Below are 22,186 nucleotides of genomic sequence, written 5' to 3'. Positions count from 1 at the left end.
TGGGTCAGTTTTGCATAGCTCCGACTTACAATGTGTGATGGGCAAGCTGATCCTAGATCTGTATAGGGGCAACTTCTGCAGAACACTTGCGTGTCATGTGTTTTTATTACTATCCTAATGCAATCTCACTTCTCTGAGTGAAATCATATACTTGACTTGAATGTTTGCCATTTGACTGACTGATGTTGAAGACGAAGACTTACATTCAAATTATATTTAACCAGCAAGTCAGTTAATGGCTTAGTACAACGTTTGCTTTTCCTATATTAGATGATCACACACTGCGCCGTCAAAATTGGCCTTGCATAAATCAAAATGTCTCCCCAGCTTTATATCATAGTTTTAATTAAAGTAAATCAGAGCCAGCTTGCATTATAGTGGTGGATTTTGATGTCAGACAGTTACAACAAATGTTGACTTGAAAATAACATTTACATTCTGTTTCTGAGTGGAAACAGAGAAGGCTCATTTACGGGTCATAAATCACAAAATATCAAACCCTTGAGAAAATAAAACACTAGATATTTAATTTCCAAAGTTCGTTATAGAAATGTCAATAAGCAACACAGATGCACGATGCCAAACTTCACTTTCAAACGGAACACTTCTCTAACCTTTACAATAATGTACCAAGTGTAGTTAAGTCAGTCAAAAATGTATTTCATTGAGTGTCAGTGACATATAACATGTGGAACGTCAGTTCTCACACACACCAAGTGGTCTGGATCGAGCATTTCAATGTATGTTGGTCAATACTGCCCCCTGCTGGTCCATGTAGAACAATCTGCTCGGGAAGGGAGGATTGTTTACATGTGATCCAGTACGGTCGCATCTCAATACTGTGATGTGGCTTCCTCTCATGTAGGTATTTGCCACTTTCACCGATCATCATGGGTTTTCAGATGACTGCATACCAATTAGAGAAGGAATAATTTAAAAAATCATACTTTTTGAAAGATTGTCGTGTAGAAGACTGTATGGTGTTACAGACCCTAACCAAAATGCATTTTTAAATAAGATCAATATCCCATTGAGTATTATTCATGGAGTTAACTTAAGTCAATAAGAGCTTTTTACCCCCCCCCCCAACACAAATTGGGCATTATTCATGTTGAAAAGTTTTATTTTTATGTAAAAATTACAGTAAATCAAGTTGATAGTAACTGTAAAGACTAGGCTACTATAAGCAAGGGAAACCATATACATGCCTCAGGTGACAAAGAACTAGGTTCAATTTCTATTTTCAGGTTGCATGAAAATACATCAGTACTTCCCATATTTGTACAGTTGCCTTGGCAACTCATTTTAGATGCTGTATCACACAGTTCATGTCGGAAGTTTAATAAAAATGTAAAAGGTAACAACGTTGCTTGTTTAAAAACCTTCACTGTCATTTCAAACTGCAATTTTTGATTATGTACTGGGATCCCTATACTGGTAAATTGAGACACAGAAAAAGCAAGAACAATTATGTATAGGAATGAATATACCATAAACTTCCCAATCACATACAACCTCCTCTTTCATAACATTGTAAAACACATTCTGCAATCAACCCTTTCAACCAGTATTTATTTCCTTATGAGAAACAATCATGTTGGTCTTTGGCTGAATAAAATAAAAATGGGTAGTACACCGGTGATCTGATAAACCAAGTAGCTGTTACTCAATTCAACCATTAAGGTGATTAGAAAAAGCTTTTATTTCTCACCAAAACTATGATCCACTGTTACCAAGAAGATGTATCATGGATTTGTAGTAAAATTCAGGAAAACGTGAATACCCATGTTTTTATGCTTTTATCAGATATTGATCAATCAAAAAAGTGTGTGGGGGGGGGGGGGGGGGATGGATCAAAATTACTATCATGGCTCCCTTTTTAGTCGTCGTCAAAGTTCTGTTGTAAAAGGAAGTTAGCAGCCAAGTTCTCGTTCTTCTCACAGGCAAAGTAGGCCTGTATAACAAGTCCTTCCGGGAATCCTAGAGCTTTTAGCTGAAGAGGAAACAGACAAAGTCAACATTGAAATCAAATTAACAAAGATCTTGAATTCAGAAATGACATGATTTGCATGACATGTTTACTCAGATAGATATCCATCTGTGTAATAGTCATTAATCTTCAGTTGAAAACACCGCAGTCTGAAATCAACACTTGGCTTTTTGTTATTAGGTTTATTTGACATGGACAATGCAGATTAACTGACATTTCTGTAAATGTTCCAGATTTAGCTAACCAGCTAATTTTCAACTGTTGCCACTTATCAACAGCCATCATGACCTGTGAGATTCCTTCCTTACCCGCTCAATGGCCTCCTTCTCCTGGGGTGTGACCTGGATGTAGTTCATGCCACTTCCAGCCTCCCCACCAACCCCCACTCCACCACCACCTTCTCCACCACCACCCTGTCCCCCCTCCTGGGCTGGCTCGTTCAGCATCTGGATGAACTGCTCTTGGTGGCTGCTGATTTGCTGGGAGGGAAAACAAGACATGGTTGTGTTCATTAGGGCACACTGTAGCAAAATGTTTCCAACGGAAAAGAACAGCCATTTCCTAAAGGGATACTTCAGGATTTTTGCAATGAGGCCCTTTATCTACTTTTTTTTTTTTTTAAACGTAACCTTTATTTAACTACGCAAGTCAGTTAAGAACAAATTCTTATTTACAATGACCGGCCTAGAGTCAGATTAACTTGTGGATACCATTTTTATGCATCTGTGTCCAGAATGAAGGAAGTTAGAGATAGTTTCACAAGGTAATGCTAACTAGCGCTAGTGCAATGACTGGAAGTCTATGGGTATCTACTAGCATGCTAGTAGATGCCATGGTCAAAAGTAGTGCACTGTAAAAGGGACTAGCGTGCAATTTGGGACACACGACAGTGTTTTAGACAGTCCCCCAGTGGGGGTCTGCTGCGATGCCTTCAGGCTCTGATCTCATCTCTTTACTATGCAGGCCTGAAGAGATGAAGGATACAGAGGGGAATTGATTTGGCAGACAGACTAGTTGAATGCTGAATTCCAGATAGATAAAACTACTGCTCATTTTAACCAGTTCAACTACAAGATTGTGGAATAATAGTCTGGATCATCAATTCAGGAGTATATTGTAAATAGCAGTGCTTGTAAATGGCAGTGTGTGTGCTGTGTCTTTGGTGCCTGTAAGAATGGCACAGCAGGCTCCTGATAGGCGCAGCGGTCTAAGGCACTATACCTACAGTGCTAGAGGCGTCACTACAGACCCCAGGCTGTATCACAACCGGCCGTGATTGGGAGTCCCAAAGGGCGGCGTACAATTGGCCCAGTGTCGTCCGGCTTAGGGGAGGGTTTGGCCGGGGGTAGGTCGTCATTGTAAATAACAATTTGTTCTTAACCGACTTGCCTAGGTAAATAAAGGTTAAATAAACACAAAAATAAGAGTACGGTGCGAGTCGTCCATACTTGCAGAAGCTGGGGGTTCTCCCTCCCTATCTGCTGTAGTAAGGCAGGGAGCAGAGAGGGGTTCTGCTGGATGATCCGTCTCATCTGGAGGAACTGAGGCTGGTTAACCAGGAACCCCAGAGGGTTGGCTGGATACACAGAGAGGGGAGAAGAGGTGTTCTGTTTCCACAGTTCTACATTCCATGTCCACACAGGTCCTTGTACTATACGGAACAAAAATGTAAACGCAACATGCAACAACTTCAAATAATTTTACTGAGTTAGTTCATAAGGAAATTAGTCAACTTAAATAAATTCATTAGGTCCTAATCTATGGATTTCACATGGCTGGATCAGAAAACCAGTATCTGGTGGGACCATCATTTGCCTCATGCAGCGCAACATCTCTTTTAGAGTTGATCAGGCCGTGGAACGTTGTCCCACTCCTCTTCAATGGCCGTGGAACGTTGTCCCACTCCTCTTCAATGGCCGTGGAACGTTGTCCCACTCCTCTTCAATGGCTGTGGAACGTTGTCCCACTCCTCTTCAATGGCTGTGGAACGTTGTTGAACATTGGTGCAGCTGAAACATGCTGTCGTACATGTCAATCCATCGCATCACAAACATGTCGTCTGGCGAGAATGTACACCATGGAACTGGGACATTTTCAGCTTCCAGGAATTGTGTACAGATCAGATCCTTGAAACATGGGGCCGTGCATATCATAACCCGACCGCCACCACGGGGCACTCGGTTTGCAACGTTGACATCAGCAAACCGCTTGCCCACACGACGCATCTGCCATGTACAGTTGAAACCGGGATTAATCCGTGAAGAGCACACTTCTCCAGTATGCCAGTGGCGATCAAATTTGAGTGTTTGCCCATTGAAGTCACCTTACGACACCAAACTGCAGTCAGCTCAAGACCCTGGTGTGGACAACTAGCACGCAGATGAGCTTCCCTGATACAGTTTCTGACAGTTTGTGCAGAAATTCTTTGCTTTTGCAAACCCACAGTTTCATCAGCTGTCAGGGTGACTGGTCTCTGACAATCCCACAGGTGAAGAAGACAGACGTGGAGGTCCTGGGCTGGCGTGGTTACACGTGGTCTGTGGTTGTGAGGCTGGTTGGACGTACTGCCACATTCTAACATTGGAGGCGGCTTATGGTAGAGAAATTAACATTCAATTCTCTGGCAACAGCTGTGGTGGACATACCTGCAGTCAGCACGACAATTGCATGCTGCATCAAAACTTGAGACATCTGTGGCAATTGTGCCGTATGACAAAACATCACATTTTGGAGCGGCCTTATTGTCCCCAGTACAAGGTGCGCCTGTGTAACGATCATGCTGTTTAATCAGCTTCTTGATATGCCACACCTGTCAGGTGGATGGATTATCTTGGCAAAAGAGAAATGTTCACTAACAGGGATGTAAACAAATTTGTACACAACATTAGACAGAAACAAACTGTGTATGGAATATTTATGGGATCTTTTATTTCAGCTCATTAAACCAACACCTGTTGCGTTTATATTTTTGTTCAGTATATTTCCACACAGTTCCATTTCCACACCAGTGTTTTAACCTCCAAACCGCTTACGGCATGGAACAATCGATCCAGTGCAACATGGAGGTCATCTCAGAATCTAGCTGATGCTGAGAATGGTCAGTCAATATGTTAGCAGTTTCTTATTATTTCAGAGAAAAGAGAATAAAATGCAAATGTTTTCTTAGTGTCCACAGCATACATAAGTGTTGTTACCCAGTATAGAGGCAGACATGCGCGTGCACACACACACACACACACACACACACACACACACACACACACACACACACACACACCTCCTGTTGCAACGCTGGCGGGGGTCGTCATGCTGCCTGTGTTGAGAGCTGGAGTTCCTCCACCCACAGAGGGCACCACTGGGTCAGCACCTGCATGGCTCTCCTCCCCAGCTGGGATCCCCTGAAGAACACACACGACAACGTTCGCTACCGCATTAGTGACCCAACGTGAGAACTGTCAAACTGTGGAGGAATCTATCTGGCTTCATTCCAGCTCTAACATGTGGATGAAAACCATCATAAAATAGAAAACCTGAGGTACTTGAAAAACAAGGGGTATTTTGTTTGTTTTACTATGGAATAACCAATCAATAACATGTGTGACTCGTTTCAGGAAACTCGGCGTATGGCACACGACACTACTTCACAGGAGAGGTATTTGAACGTAAACATTATTATTATTTTTTTTATCAAAATGTGGATTTTTGGCAGAAATGCTTACTGGAACATATGAACTTTCATGTGCCATAATAAACTTGTATGCCATCTGTAAATACTAATACAATTGTTAAATTACAAGCCTAGTTGATTTAGCCATGGAAAAAGCCAGGAACCTTCCCGCTAGCCATGATAGGCTTAGATAATGGATTGGCTGGACATGACGAGAGATGAGTTCGGATTGGTCTGCCACGCTTCTGTCAATAACATGAGCTGCTCAGTATGTGTAGATAATCCTTTCCACTTCGGCTTCTGATGACAGTGATGGGGAAGAAATGACAATCACAGAAGTTGAGAGTGTTGAAATCAGTAAAATGCCCGGTGGAAGATGAGTATGATAGCTAAGGAGATGGAGAAAATTCTGGCGTTTAGCGAACGCCAGAATTTTGAAAAGAGAACACCGAAGGCTGTTGTATAAAACACCTGTCTCCGGATTACATCTTCAAACAAAGGGCAACCACAGCATCAGTGACAGAGGAAGAATCATTAATTCATTCGGATAAGAGTCTAGATAGCTACATTTTCAGATAAATTATACATTTCTAATTTTGTCAGAAAGTAATTTTCATTGCAAGTTAAAGCATACAATTAGCTAGCTTGCATTGGCTGGCTCGCTAGCGTTACGTGTATGATCTGTGTAATAATATGATTTAACATTGAATCTAGTTAGTTAGCTACCTGCAGACTCAAGCTAGGTGGCTAGCTATGCCAATCAGTTTTTATTGCTAGTAGTATGGGCTGGAATTATTGCCCCATTCAAAACAACTGGGAACTCGGAAATCTCTGACTTTAGACGTCACTGCGTTCAAGACAACTGGGAACTCTGGGAGGGGGGGGGGGGGGAGAAGACGACAAACGAATGGGAAAAATCTTTTGAACGGTCATTCTAGAGCCCTGACTTTCCGACCTGAAGATCACTGCAGTCATGATTTGACCTCGTATTTTTCCAAGTTCCCAGTTGTCTTGACAGCACCATTGGGTTCATTGTTTAGCTAGCTAGCTACATGTCTAAACAAGACTCCCAATTCTCTAAATGATTACATGACCCATCCGGTTAGCCAGGTGTGTCTTGGGGTGATTACGACCATCTATTGTATTTAATGAACATGTGTACATGTCTAGACAATAGTGACCCATCCACTTAGCTAGAAGTGGCTGGGGCTTGGTTATAGCATTTCCTTCACATGACCCATGATCATTCACACTGAATAAAAAGGCGTGTCAGAAAAAGGCGCGCACTTACTGTAAGCAGGTACTCCACAGCTCTGTCTGGGTTGTTGAAGCTGGCTCTGAGCGCTGCCACTACCTGCTCCCTCTCGTAGCCCATCAGCATCATCTCTGTCACCATGTTCTCATACGATTGGCCTGTCACTGAGGAGCAGGAAGAACAACCAACCGATCAGAGAGCATTTTGATATGAAAGATTCTGAAAGCTTCAGATGACATCATTCACTAGGATAAACATTGCCTAATAAAAACAGATTGTGAGGCAGAGCTATGCCTTTCACTTCTTTATCTATATTTATACAGGGAAGACAACCAAGACACATGGCCATATACCCATCTATTACAGGACGAGATAAAGGATAATCAATCATATATATACTCAATTATGTTAACTTATATCAGGAAGACAATTTACCCAGAGCAGAAGTTGCCTCCTCGAACATGTTCACATTTGTCAATAGACCAGAGGAACTGAAAGAGAAGGAGCGTGACACTGATGAGTACTGTTCTGTTGTATATCACATGGTCTGCCTTTGACTAAAATACAACCACAAAGAGATGCATTCATCCTTCTATAAGCTCAGACACTAGCAACATGTCTACTAGTCTACTGGCCTCGTCTTAGGAGAGAACACACACCGCACGTCCATCTGCTGTTCCTTCAGTGCGTTTTAGGGACCACCCACCGGTGGGCGACTGCCGACATTTTTTCGCATGATTCTACATGTAGAATCGGTTTGCAAATGACGGCTGGCACTCTGTTCAGAGGTGCTAAGTAGTCTCAGCTGGCAAACGCTACCGGCGTGTCTGTGCCTTTGCATGAGGCTACCGATGAAAGGGGCCGGTAAAAAAAGCTTCCTATTAATGGCTAGCAGCTGGACTGTGGTCTTCAGGTCGAGGTAGCATCGATAGCATCCCAAATGGCACCTTACTCCCTATGTAGTGCACTAAATAAAATAAAGCGTAGTGCACTATATAGGCAACAGGGCTCTGGTCAAAAGTAGTGAACGATATAGGCAACAGGGCTCTGGTCAAAAGTAGTGAACGATATAGGCAACAGGGCTCTGGTCAAAAGTAGTGAACAATATAGGGAATAAGATGTAATTTCTGACACAGCAGTGGCTGCCAAACCAGACCTACCTGGTGGGGGTTGATGCTGGGGCTGAAGTGTTGCAGGGCCTCTCCTCGGCTGGTTTGGACCCCTCTGGTGGGTTATCTGAGCCTGGGGAGGCAGCAGTGGGTACTGTGGGGGCTGTAGTGCTGGAGGTGGTGGTGGTGGCGGCAGAACCGGAAGGCTGGGCAGCTGCTGGGGCTGCTTTAGGCTAGAGAGAGAAAGGGGATGCCCACAGCGCTTGGTTTTTGTTGCTTTCCAAGGCATCTTTTAAAGAACACTTATGCCTATAAGTGATACAGTAACAATGATTTAACCAATATGGATTGGATCATGTAAGAAGCCTGTGATCTGCTTTTGGCTACAGACATGGACACATTGGGAATTACTGTGAAGCGGTATTCATTTTAGGTCACTTTCACTTTGTGAGGTAGCAATAGTTTCCTTTTTTACTAAGCAAAAACACAGCAAGCAAACAAGCTTGCTAGCCTCGTAGGCTACTCATCTTGCAAAAAGTTAGAATCAGATCCAAGACTCATAGATATGCAAATAAACAGCAATCTTTACTATTCAATCTTTCAAGGACACTACCTGCTGCCAATTATCAGACACTCAAACTGTGCAGAAGTGACATATTGTAGCTCAGTGTGGTAGAATATTCAATCATTGCATGAACTGTTGCTGCACCTGTGTGCATGGGAAGGGGGGCTGTAACAACTGATTCCAATCGACTGCACTGTGGGACGCAATCTGCATTCTGTCAGTGTGATATTGAGGTGTGTGTCAGCTAATTTTGCCACTTATTTTTTAGATTTAGTCATTGACTATAATATCATTAAGTCTTATTCAAATGACAAAAAGGATTTAGGCTACAGTGGCAAGAAACAAATGTGAATACCTGGATTTTTGCATAAATTAGTCATAGGATTTAATCTGATCTTCATCTAGGTCACAAGACACAGTCTGCTTAAACTACCGTAATTTCCGGACTATAAGCCGCTACTTTTTTCCCACGCTTTGAACCTCGCGGCTTAAACAATGACGCGGCTAATATGGATTTTTCCCGCTTTCAAATTTAAAAAAATAAATAAATAATAATAAAAAAAAAACATTCTGTGACGTGCTCAGTTTTTTGGCGGCATGAAGCTTTCATTAGACCAATGAAATTGCCGAACGGGTTAAGGGTATCTGTATGGCTTGTTTTGGTGCCTGAGCGCTGTACTCAGATTATCGCATGGTGTGCTTTAGCCGTAAAGCTTTTTTGAAATCTGACACAGCGGTTACATTAAGGAGAAGTGTATCTTTAATTCTATGTAAAACACTTGTATCTTATATCAACATTTATGATGAGTATTTCTGTAAATTGATGTGGCTCTCTGCAAAATCATCGGATTTTGGAGGCAAAACATTACTGAACATAATGCGCCAATGTAAACAGATTTTTGGATATAAATCTGAACTTTATCGAACAAAAACATACATTATTGTGTAACATGAAGTCCTATGACTGCCATCTGATTAAGATCAAAGGTTAGTGATTCATTTTCTCTATTTCTGCTTTTTGTGACTCCTCTCTTTGGCTGGAAAATGGCTGTGTTTTTTTGTGACTAGGTCGTTGACCTAACATAATCACAAGGTATGCTTTCGCCGTAAAGCCTTTTTGAAATCGGACAGTGTGGTTGGACTAACAAGAAGTGTATCTCTAAAATGGGATATAATAGTTGTATGTTTGAGAAATTTTAATTATGAGATTTCTGTTGTTTGAATTTGGCGCCCTGCACTTTCACTGGCTGCTGTCAAATCGATCCCACTAAAGGGATTTGATCTGTAAGAAGTTTTAACAAGTCACCTAATAAGTTGTATGGACTCACTGTGTGCAATAAGTGTCTACCTCATATCTGTAGCCCACACATACAGATAATTGTAAGGTCCCTCAGCCGAGCAGTGAATTACAAACAAAGACCAAGGAGGTTTTCCAATGCCTCGCAAAGGGCACTTATTGGTAGATGGGGCAAGATTATAAAAAGAAAAAAAAGACGTCAAATATCCGTTTGAGCAGGGGGAAGATACACCATCCAAAGTGTAATATCTAGTCACTAGAAACAGACAGGTGTCCTTCCTAACCATGTTGCCGGAGAGGAAGGAAACCACTCCGGGATTTCAACATGAGGCCAATTTGACTTCAAATCAAAATGCATTTGTCACATGCGCTGAATACAACAGGCGTAGACCCTAGTGGAATACTTACTTACAGCCCTTAACCTGTTATGGATAGGGGGCAGTATTTTCACAGCCGGATAAAAAACGTACCCGATTTAATCTGATTATTACTCCTGCCCAGAAACTAGAATATGCATCTAATTATTAGCTTTGGATAGAAAACACTCCAAAGTTTCTAAAACTGTTTGAATGGTGTCTGTGAGTATAACAGAACTCATTTGGCAGGCCAAAACCTGAGAAGATTCTGTACAGGAAGTACCCTGTCTGACCATTTCTTGGCCTTCTTTGCCATCTCTATCCATTACAAAGTATCTCTGCTGTTACGTGACACTTCCTACGGCTCACATGGTCTCTCAGAAGGCGGCAAAAAGCTGAATCGTGGCTTTGCAGGCTCTGGTTGAAACAAAGTAGCGCGTTTGGGTAGTGGCTGGTTAAAGTACTGTGAGACTCAGGCTCGTGCCCGCGTCGACCGAATGCTTCGTTTTCTTTCCTCTGTTTACCTAAACGGAGATTCCCGGTCGGAATATTATGGCTTTTTTACGAGAAAAATGGCATAAAAATGGATTTTAAACAGCGGTTGACATGCTTCGAAGTACGGTAATGGAATATTTAGAAATCTTTTGTCACGAATTGCGCCATGCTCGTAACCCTTATTTACACTTCGGATAGTGTCTAGAACGCACGAACAAAATGCCGCTATTTGGATATAACGATGGATTATTTTGGACCAAACCAACATTTGTTATTGAAGTAGCAGTCCTGGGAGTGCATTCTGACAAAGACAACAAAGGTAATCAAACTTTTGTAATAGTAAATCTGAGTTTGGTCAGGGCTAAACTTGGTCGGTGTCTAAATAGCTAGCCGTGATGGCTGGGCTATCTACTGAGAATATTGCAAAATGTGCTTTCACCGAAAAGCTATTTTAAAATCGGACATATCGAGTGCATAGAGGAGTTCTGTATCTATAATTCTTAAAATAATTATGTTTTTTGTGAACGTTTATCGTGAGTAATATAGTAAATTCACCGGATGTTTGCGGGGGGTATGCTAGTTCTGAACGTCACATGCTAATGTAAAAAAGCTGTTTTTTGATATAAATATGAACTTGATTGAGCAAAACATGCATGCATTGTATAACATAATGTCCTAGGGTTGTCATCTGATGAAGATCAAAGGTTAGTGCTGCATTTAGCTGTGGTTTTGTTTTTTGTGACATTATATGCTAGCTTGAAAAATGGGTGTCTGATTATTTCTGGCTGGGTACTCTGCTGACATAATCTAATGTTTTGCTTTCGCTGTAAAGCCTTTTTGAAATCGGACAGTGTGGTTAGATTAACGAGAGTCTTGTCTTTAAAATGCTGTAAAATAGTCATATGTTTGAAAAATGGAAGTTTTGGGATTTTAGAGGAGTTTGTATTTCGCGCCACGCCCATCATTGGATATTGGAGCAGGTGTTCCGCTAGCGGAACGTCTAGATGTAAGAGGTTAACCAACAATGCAGTTAAGAAAAATGTGTGAATTAAAAATAGATAAAAAATAAAATAAATAATTGAAGAGCAGTAGCAAGACTATATACAGGGGGTACCGGTACAGAGTCAATGTGCGGGGGCACCGGTTAGTCAAGGAAATATGTACATGTAGGTAGAGTTATTAAAGTGACTATGGGTCGATGAACAAAGAGTAGCAGCAGAGTAAAAGAGGGGGTGGGGAGGGGACAACGCAAATAGTCTGGGTAGCCATTTGATTAGCTGTTCAGGAGTCTTATGGCTTGAGGGTAGAAGCTGTTAAAAGAAGCCTTTTGGACCTATATTGGTACTCAGGTACTGCTTCCCGTGCAGTAGCAGAGAGAACAGTCTGACTAGGGTGGCTGGAGTCTGACAATTTTTATGGCCTTCCTCTGACACCGCCTGGTATAGAGGTCCTGGATGGCAGGAAGCTTGGCCCCAGTGATGTACTGGGCCGTACGCACTACCCTCTGTAGTGCCTTGTGGTCGGAGGCCGAGCAGTTGCCATACCAGGCAGTGATGCAACCAGTCAGGATGCTCTCGATGGTGCAGCTGTAAAATCTTTTGAGGATCTGAGGACCCATGCCAAATCTTTTCAGTCACCTGAGGGGGAATAGGATTTGTCGTGCCCTCTCCACAGCCGTTTTGGTGTGTTTGGACCATGATAGCTTGTTGGTGATGTGGACACCAAGGAATTTGAAGCTCTCAACCTGCTCCACTACAGCCCCGGCAATGAGAATGAAGGCATGCTCAGTCCCCCTTTTCCTGCAGTCCACAATCATCTCGTCTTCATCACTTTGAGGGAGAGGTTGTGGTCCTGGCACCACGCGGCCAGGTCTCTAACCTCCTCCCCATTGGCTTTCTCATCATTGTCGGTGATCAGGTCTACCAGCGTTGTGTTGTCGGCAAACTTAATGATGGTGCCTGGCCACGCAGTCAAGACTGAACAGGGAGTACAGGAGGAGACTGAGCACGCACCCCTGAGGAGCCCGTGTTGAGGATCAGCGTGGCGGATGTGCTGTTACGTACCCTTACCACCTGGGGGCGGCCCGTCAGGAAGTCCAGGACCCAGTTGCAGAGGGAGGTGTTTACTCCCTGGGTCCTTAGCTTAGTGATGAGCTTTGAGGGCACTATGGTGTTGAACGCTGAGCTGTAGTCAATAAATATATCATTCTCACATAGGTCTTCCTTTTGTCCAGGTGGGAAAGGGCAGTGTGGAGTGCAAAAGAGATTGCATCATCTGTGGATCTGTTTGGGTGGTATGCAAATTGGAGTGGATCTAGGGTTTCTGGGATAATGGTGTTGATGTGAGCCATGACCAGTGTATCAAAGCACTTCATGGCTACAGATGCGAGTGCTACGGGTCGGTAGTCAATTAGACAGGTTACCTTAGTGTTCTTGGGCATAGGGATTATTAGACCTGCCAACCCTGTTCAACTTTTTAGTGTACCAGATGCATGCGGCAAATTGTAGATTCAACTCTCTCGCGTAGCACGTGCCGAATTGGTGTTCTTTCTCCCCACATGCTCGTGCTGTTTGTGAGTCTGATCGCTTTTAAAACACGGTTCCTAATGAACACTAAAAGCAAAATAATTTTGAAAACATAATAAAAACAAATGATCGCGTCGACACAGACCGCAAACTGGCTAGACAAAGCTTAAGTAGGCTACCGCAAAGGGAATCTGAACGCTGTTCGCTAGAAGAGTCCGGTGTTTCAGCCTATGTAAAAGGTGCCTATTGGATTTGTATGTCTTTGCAGCACATACATAATTTCAGATTTTCGAAATTGATAAAATCGCATATTTTGTGCAAAGGCCTTTTAGAAGCATTGCATCTATAGCTAATACCGGACACTCATTCATCGCTCAGTCTTCTAAACTCCCGACTCCATTTAATGCCAAGATGTTTACATTTATTTTTATTAAACTTCTGTAATGCTTTTTGTGACGTGGATCATAATTAGTTACAGTATATCAGGTTGCGTGATCCTCGTAATGTTACGTGGAAAATACAACTAATGGGATGCAGAATTAAATGTATATCACACTCGCACAAATGCGACCAGTTATTTTTCATATTTGCATTTCATTTCTTTCACTAGCTAGTGAACTGCTGGCACGGCGTCGAAAAGGGATTTGTCCATGTGTTTACGTACAGCTGACAGTCGGCAAACTCAGCATCACAACAAACAGGAGGGGCAGACACGGGGCAGCTACGTCCAATAATGATGTATTAATCTCCATGTCTGTTGACACAAACTCCATTACATGTCGGTGTGTTGCAGCTTGAGAATCGGGATGTTAGATTTACTCAGTGGATTTTTTTTTTTTATTAAAATGTAAAATAAATAACATTTCTGCATACTATTAAAATTGGATCTCGTACCTGCGTTCATGGACAGAGAATAGCGTAGTTGGTACACAAAATGCGTGCATGTTGGCAGGTCTGTACTATAGTGGTCTGCTTGAAACATGCTGGTATTACAGACTCAATCAGGGGCAGATTGAAAATGTCAGTGAAGACACTTGCCAGTTGGTCAGCGCATGCTCAGTGTACACGTCCTGTCTGGCCCTGCAGCCTTGTGAATGTTGACCTGTTTAAAGGTCATACTCACATTGGCTAGTGAGAGCGTGATCACAGTCGTCCAGAACAGCAGATGCTCTCACATGCTCTCGCATAAAAAGGCATTTAGCTCATCTGGTAGGCTCGTGACACTGGACAGCTTGCGGCTGTGCTTCCCTTTGTAGTAGAGGTCGACCAATTATGTTTTTTCCCCCCCGCCGATACCGATTATTGGGGGACCAAAAAAGCCGATACCGATTAAATCGGCCGATTTATTTATAATAATGACAATTACAACAATACTGAATGAACACTTATTTTAACTTAATATAATACATCAATAAAATCTATTTAGCCTCAAATAAATAATGAAACATGTTCAATTTGGTTTAAATAATGCAAAAACAAAGTGTTGGAGAAGAAAGTAAAAGTGCAATATGTGCCATGTAAAAAAGCTAACGTTTAATTTCCTTGCTCAGAGCATGAGAACATATGAAAGCTGGTGGTTCCTTTTAACATGAATATTCAATATTCCCAGGTAAGAAGTTTTAGGTTGTAGTTATTATAGGACTATTTCTCTCTATACGATTTGTATTTCATATACCTTTGACTATTGGATGTTCTTATAGGCACTTTAGTATTGCCAGTAACAGTATAGCTTCCGTCCCTCTCCTCGCTCCTACCTGGGCTTGAACCAGGAGCACATCGACAACAGCCACCCTCGAAGCAGCGTTACCCATGTAGAGCAAGGGAAACAACTACTCCAAGTCTCAGAGCGAGTAACGTTTGAAACGCTATTAGCGCGCACCCGGCTAACTAGCTAGCCATTTCACATCGGTTACACCAGCCTCATCTTGGGAGTTGATAGGCTTGAAGTCATAAACAGCGCAATGCATTGAGGGCTGCTGGCAAAACGCACGAAAGTGCTGTTTTGAATGAATGCTGACGAGCCTGCTGCTGCCTACCATCACTCAGTCAGACTGCTCTATCAAATCATAGACTTAATTATAACAAAATAACACACAGAAATACGAGCCTTAGGTCATTAATATGGTTGAATCCGGAAACTATCATCTCGAAAACAATACGTTTTTCCTGTCAGTGAAATACGGAACCGTTCCATATTTTATCTAACGGGTGGCATCCCTAAGTCTAAATATTCCTGTTACATTGCCCAACCTTCAATGTTATGTCATAATTACGTAAAATTCTGGCAAATTAGTTCGCAACGAGCCAGGCGGCCCAAACTATTGCATATACCCTGACTCTGCGTGCAATGAACGCTAGAGATGTGACACAATTTCACGTTAGCAGGCAATATTAACTAAATATACAGGTTTAAAAATATATACTTGTGTATTGATTTTAAAGAAAGGCATTGATGTTTAGGTACATTGGTGTAACGACAGTGCTTTTTTCGCAAATGCGCTTGTTAAATCAACACCCGTTTGGCAAAGTAGGCTATGATTCAATGATAAATTAACAGGCACCGCATCGATTATATGCAACGCAGGACACGTTAGATAAACTAGTAATATTGTCAACCATGTGTAGTTAACGAGTGATTGTTAAGATTGATCGTTTTTTTATAAGATAAGTTTAATGCTAGCTAGCAACTTACCTTGGCTTCTTGCTGCCCTCGTGTAACAGGTAGTCAGCCTGCCATGCAGGCTCCTCGTGGAGTGCAATGTAAGGCAGGTAGTTAGAGCATTGGACTAGTAACCGGAAGGTTGCAAAATCGAATCCCCCCTGAACAAGGCAGTTAATCCCCGTTCCTACGCCTTCATTGAAAATAAGAATGTGTTCTTAATCGGACTTGCCTAGTTAAATAAAGGTGTTAAAAAAATATATATTAAAAAAAAAAAAAAAAAAAAAAAAATTGGCAAATCGGTTGCCAAAAATGCCGATTACCGATTGTTATGAAAACTTGAAATTGGCCCTAATTAATCGACCATTCCGATTAATCGGTCGACCTCTACTTTGTAGTCTAGTTTGCAAGCCCTGCCACATCTGACGTGCGTCAGAGCCGGTGTAGTACAATTCAATCTTAGTCCTGTATTGATGCTTTGCCTATTTGATGGTTCATCGGAGGGCATAACGGGATTTCTTATAAGCTTCCGGGTTAGAGTCCCACTCCTTGAAAGCAGCAGCTCTAGCCTTTAGCTCAGTGCGGATGTTGCCTGTAATCCATGGCTTCTGGTTGGGGTATGTACGTACAGTCACTGTGGGGACGACGTCATCGATGCATTTATTGATGAAGCCAGTGACTGATGTGGTGTACTCCTCAAAGCCATCAGAGGAATCTCAGAACATATTCCAGTCTGTGCTAACAAAAGAGTCCTGAAGCTGAGCATCTGTGTCATCTGACCACTTCTTTGCTGCCCGAGTCACTGGTGTTTCCTGCTTTAGTTTTTGCTTGTATGCGAGAATCAGGAGGATAGAATTATGTTCAGATTTGCCAAATGGAGGGCGAGGGAGAGCTTTGTACGTGTCTGTGGAGTAAATGTGGACTAGAGGTATTTTTTGTCTCTCTGATTGAACATTTAACATGCTAGTAGAAATGAGGAAAAACAGATTGAAGTTTCCCTGCAATGAAGTCCCCGGCCAAATCACATCTTCAAATCAAATGTTATTTGTCACATGCTCCAAATACAACAGGTGAAATGCGTACTTACAAGCCCTTAACCAACAATGCAGTTCAAGAAATACAGTTAAAAAAAAATATTTAGTAAATAAACTAACTTAATTTTTTTAAAATCAAAAGTAACAAAGTAAAATAACAACGAGGCTATATACAGGGGGTACCACATTAACGAGTCAATGTGCAGGGGTACAGCTGAGTCGAGGTAATTTGTACATGTAGGTAGGGTAAAGTAACTATGCATAGATAATAAATAGTGACTAACGGCAGTGTAAAAACAAAGAGGGGGGGTGCCAATGTAAAAAGTCCAATTTTTGGGGCCTTCCTCTGACAACGCCTAGTATACAGAACGCCGCAGCCCGTCTGGTGTTCAACCTTCCCAAGTTCTCTCACGTCACCCCGCTCCTCCGCTCTCTCCACTGGCTTCCAGTTGAAGCTCGCATCCGCTACAAGACCATGGTGATTGCCTACGGAGCTGTGAAGGGAACGGCACCTCCATACCTTCAGGCTCTGATCAGGCCCTACACCCAAACAAGGGCACTGCGTTCATCCACCTCTGGCCTTCTGGCCCCCCTACCTCTGAGGAAGCACAGTTCCCGCTCAGCCCAGTCAAAACTGTTCGCTGCTCTGGCACCCCAATGGTGGAACAAGCTCCCTCACGACGCCAGGACAGCGGAGTCAATCACCACCTTCCGGAGACACCTGAAACCCCACCTCTTTAAGGAATACCTAGGATAGGATAAAGTAATCCTTCTAACCCCCCCCCTCCCCCCCTTAAAAGATTTAGATGCACTATTGTAAAGTGGTTGTTCCACTGGATATCATAAGGTGAATGCACCAATTTGTAAGTCGCTCTGGATAAGAGCGTCTGCTAAATGACTTAAATGTAATACAGGTCCTGGATGGCAGGAAGCTTGGCCCCAGTGATGTACTGGTACGCACTACCCTCTAACTTTAAAACAGTTAGAGTTTAATGGCTGTGATAGGCAACAAAAAAAAAAACACTGTAGTTACTCCACAATATTAACCTAATTGACAGAGGGAAAAGGAGGGAGCATGTACAGTATAAAAAAATATTCAAATCATGCATCCTGTTTGCAACAAAGCACTAAAGTAATACTGCAAAAAATGTGGCATGGCAATTGACCTTTTGTCCTGAATACAAAGTTATGTTTGGGGAAAATGCAATACAACATATTACTGAGGAACACTCCATATTTTTAAGCACAGTGGTGACTGCATCATGTTATGGGTATGCTTGCAATCATTAAGGAGTAGGAAGTTTTTGAAGATATTTTTTTTTTACTTAATGGTGCTAAGGACAGGCAAAATGCTAGAGGGAAACCTGGTTCATTCTGCTTTCTATCAAACACTAGGAGATTAATTCCCCTTTCAGCAGGACAATAACCTAAAACACAAGGCCAAAATCTACACTGGAGTTGCTTACCAGAAAGAAAATAAAAGTTCCTGAGTGGCCAAGTTAGTTTTGACTTAAATCTGCTTGAAAATCTATGACACGAACTGATGTAGGCTAGGCTGTGCCGGGCGTGGCGTGTCCTTCCCAATGCTGAACAGAACTGCGCATCTGTGCTGCTAATATTAATTGTGCTCGTCACTGAAAAGCGCTCAATCTCTCCAAAAACTATTGTCCAGTCCACTTAGTGAGATTTTAGTCACAGGGATAATAGTCTCGTTTCAGTCAACTGAAATGAAAAATAATTTGTTTAGTAATTTTTTTCCTGGGTCTATTTAGTCAGTTATAATCTCGTCAATTGCCACTGAAAAGAAATTGGTGTTCGATTAATATTTGTCACAATTTTTGTTGACTAAATTAACACCGGTGTGACAGGCCTAGGAAATCTACATCATACACAGACACGTACGTCCAATGACATGGAAAGTTAATTAAGTCCATCTGCCATTATCAGTGGGTGCCACAGTATGTGCGTTATGGTCTGGTGTGTGAAAATTGTTTTACGATGCAAAAACAGTTCTGTGCCATCTACTCTTAAATTCTCCACAATAAAGGCCAGATCTCAACCCCTCTAATACCTTACCTTTGCCACCATGACAACCACAAAGTTCTTCTCATCAATCTTATAGTCCTTGATAGCAGTGTCATCATTTAGGATTTTCCCTGCAAGGAACAAACATGAAGATAGTCAGTTATCAGCCAACAATGCTTCAAGAACCCTGACATTCTATGCCAATGAAATTCACAGAAGCCTATCCCTGGGGAGAACCCTGCTATCCTGTCACCTATAAGTGAAGTCATAGTGGTGAAGAAACATTAAAGATGCACTATGCTGAAATCGCTCAACCATTTCCAAGTTACTAAAATTCAAATAGTTCGCCTAAATTCCGTTTATTTACAAAACAAGCAACTATAGTGTAGATAATCATTATACCATCTAAATCGCTGTGAAATATTTTCCATAACCAAAAATATTGTATTTGAAGCTGGTATAGAAAACCGAAAGTAAAACACAAAAACTAAACTTAAGACTGGGAAGCATATAGTGTACATAGAACAGCTCTACCACAGACTTTCTTTCATTAAGAATGACAGATCTATAACTTACATCTCTATGTGAATTTGTTCAAGTCTCCCAAAAAGTCACATACTGCAGCTTTAAAAATGTCACATACACAGACTGAACACTATTTCTGCATTCCCATAACATAATTATACTGATAAAAAATATCAAAAATGCAACATGCAACAATTTCAATGATTTTACTGAGTTACAGTTCATAAGGAAATCAGTCAATTGAAATAAATTAATTAAGCCCTAAACCATGGAATTCACATGACTGGGCAGGGGCACAGCCATAGGTGGGCCTGGTAGGGCATAGGCTAACCTACTGGCGAGCCAGGCCTAGCCAATCAAAATGAGTTTTTCCCCACAAAGGGTTTTATTACAGACAGAAATCCTCCTCAGTTTCATCAACTGTCTGGGTGGCTGGTCTCAGATGATCCCGCAGGTGAAGAAGCTGGGTGTGGAGGCCCTGGGCTGTTGTGGTTACACGTGGTCTGCAGTTGAGGCTGATTTGGCGTACTGCCTAATTCTCTAAAATGACGTTGGAGGCGGCTTATGGTAGAGAAATTAACATAACATTATCTGGCAACCTCTCTGGCAACATTCCTGCAGTCAGGATGCCTGCAGTCAGCATGCCAATTGCACACTCCCTCAAAACTTGAGACATCTATGGCATTGTGTGACAACTGCACATTTTAGAGTGGCTTTTTAGTTTACCCAGCACAAGGTGCACCTGTGTAATGATCATGCTGTTTAATCAGCTTCTTGATATTCCACACTGTCTGGTGGATAGATTATCTTGGCAAAGTAGAAATGCTCACTAACAGGGATGTGCACAACATTTTTGATAAATAAGCTTTTTGTGCATATGGAACATTTCTGGGATCTTTTGTTTCAGCTCATGAAACATGGGACTAACACTTTACATGTTGTGTTTATATTTTTGTTCAGTGTACATGAAAACATTGAGATGACAACCTGTGTACTGACATACTTATGCAGCTCTCTTATCAGTGCGCCACAAGGCAAGCCAACAGAGACATGTCATTATTTTACGACAGCACAACGATTTATTATGCACTTTTTAACTAAGTCCTTATACTGCCAGACGAAATGTAGAGTAGGGTAATAAAATACAAACTGTACCTGCATATATCAATTTCTGCCCTGCAACCGGAAAACCATCGTTTCCCTTCTCATTCTCAATTCTTTCCTTTAAGGTTTTTACCTGTAAAGAAAAAGTAGACAAAGTATAAAGGGATCTAAGTCCATTGTGAGAAATATGTTGTCAAACCTAGAGCTGTCGTTAGATAGCTAGCTATATGGATCAATGTTCTGAACCATTAATTAGCCAAATAGCTAACAAACTATTCAACTGCTTCATTATTAGCTAGCTACCGAGCTAAGTGTGACTAACGTTAACAAGTGTGATTGTGATTGCTAAGTGTGATTAACGTTAGCTAGCTATAATAGATGGCTAACGTTACTTAACAGTAGTTAGCTAGCGAGCGTTTGCTAGCTAACTAGCTATAAACAAACCCAAAAGTTGCCGTTTTGAATAAATATCCATTGTAAACAAATTGCAACTATGCATGACAAAAGTGACTTAATTAGACAACGTTAGCTAATGAGCTAGCTAGTTGAGATTAATAAAGTTCAGCTAATTAGGTAGCTAACGTTACTAGCTAAAGCTAGCATAAATCAGCCAACGTTAGTTACTATTTCCTCAAGTTTCAGATTTTTTTTGCATCATAAAATCACAATATGTGTATATGAAGCAATTTACTACTTTATGTTAAGATGATTACTAATGTACTACCTGAATGGGGACTTGAACATGTTTAAATTGCTTCGCTACCTACAGTAGTTATCTAGCTATCCATGTCAAACTAGCTAGAATGTGTGCTAGCTAACGTTAGCTCTCTTGTTAGCCAACGGTAACTTAAGCCATCCACCCCCCTTCAACAAATGCATGGTGGTTTCAACTCACCGTCTCCTCTTCGTCTATGTCGATTTTAAATGTCTGCTGCTGGAGGGTTTTCAAAGTGATCTGCATTTTACCGATGAGCAATTTAGCTTAGGTTTCTTCACTTATTTCACCACGTACTCTTTCCGAGGGTGTAGTTATTCGTTACTATTCCCGCTAGCTCATCACAACCTGTCCGGCGCCATTACGCTTTTCAGTGCATAAACAAACCTGACTTTGCACAAAAAGACGAGTAGGCATGTGCAACTGGTGACGCGAGTGCGACATTGCAAGAAACATGGGAAATTGAGTATTAGTTTGAATTAATCCATCCATTCATTAATCCATACATGCATTCATTGGTAGCAGCGCATCACAGATACATATATATTTTTTTAATGTTTTGAGTGTATCATCATCAACACCAGCATCATCGGCGCATCCATGATCATTCCCGGTCGAGGGAATACTTTTTTGTTTCTTCGCGACTTTGATTTTAAGCTAAATTAACGCACTCGGGTTTAATTTTCTCTCAAATTAAATAGTTACTCACTAGCTTTTAGGCAGGTGTGTGTCTTTAACAACATTAGCGTCAGCAACAATAGTGGAATCGGCGGTTCGCCTTCAAAATAAGTCACCCATTGAAACATGCTATAGGATAAACATTGTGAAAACATGCCACAATTGGAGTAGATAATGATAAACAAGG

At 41.7% G+C, this 22,186-nt stretch overlaps 1 protein-coding gene across 2 annotated transcripts; it reads right to left on the bottom strand.

The window, feature by feature from the left end:
- Positions 1-1,678: 1,678 nt before the first annotated feature.
- Positions 1,679-21,728, bottom strand: LOC106568459 (lysine-specific demethylase RAD23B). 2 transcript variants are annotated; one of them, XM_014138827.3, is made up of 10 exons: positions 21,502-21,728; positions 20,658-20,739; positions 19,029-19,108; positions 8,073-8,254; positions 7,348-7,403; positions 6,949-7,076; positions 5,268-5,388; positions 3,439-3,566; positions 2,299-2,469; positions 1,679-1,993 (listed from the first exon to the last, which is right to left on the bottom strand). In XM_014138827.3, exons 1-10 carry the CDS (start codon positions 21,565-21,567, stop codon positions 1,880-1,882), a joined length of 1,128 nt encoding a protein of 375 aa, XP_013994302.1. In that variant the 5' UTR covers positions 21,568-21,728; the 3' UTR covers positions 1,679-1,879. The 2 variants fall into 2 exon arrangements, with proteins under 2 accessions (XP_013994302.1, XP_013994303.1); XM_014138828.3 differs by lacking the exon at positions 20,658-20,739 and having other exon boundaries at positions 21,502-21,686.
- Positions 21,729-22,186: the final 458 nt, after the last annotated feature.

This window comes from Salmo salar, chromosome 13 (genome assembly GCF_965601325.2).
Source record: "Salmo salar chromosome 13, fSalSal1, whole genome shotgun sequence".
Lineage (NCBI taxonomy): Eukaryota > Metazoa > Chordata > Actinopteri > Salmoniformes > Salmonidae > Salmo > Salmo salar.
The sequence above is the reverse complement of the archived record's forward strand: the minus strand, read 5'-3'. Positions and strand labels throughout refer to the sequence as shown.

What these genes read in the sequence shown, in the direction of transcription:
- LOC106568459 (XM_014138827.3), bottom strand. Translation starts at nt 21,567, where the DNA reads ATGCAGATCACTTTGAAAACCCTCCAGCAGCAGACATTTAAAATCGAC. An exon ending in GCAGAAATTGATATATGCAG is followed by an intron (nt 19,109 to 20,657) that starts GTACAGTTTGTA and finishes TGTTCCTTGCAG; the next exon opens with GGAAAATCCTAAATGATGAC. An exon ending in CGCCAGCGTTGCAACAGGAG is followed by an intron (nt 3,567 to 5,267) that starts GTGTGTGTGTGT and finishes CTGTGTATCCAG; the next exon opens with CCAACCCTCTGGGGTTCCTG.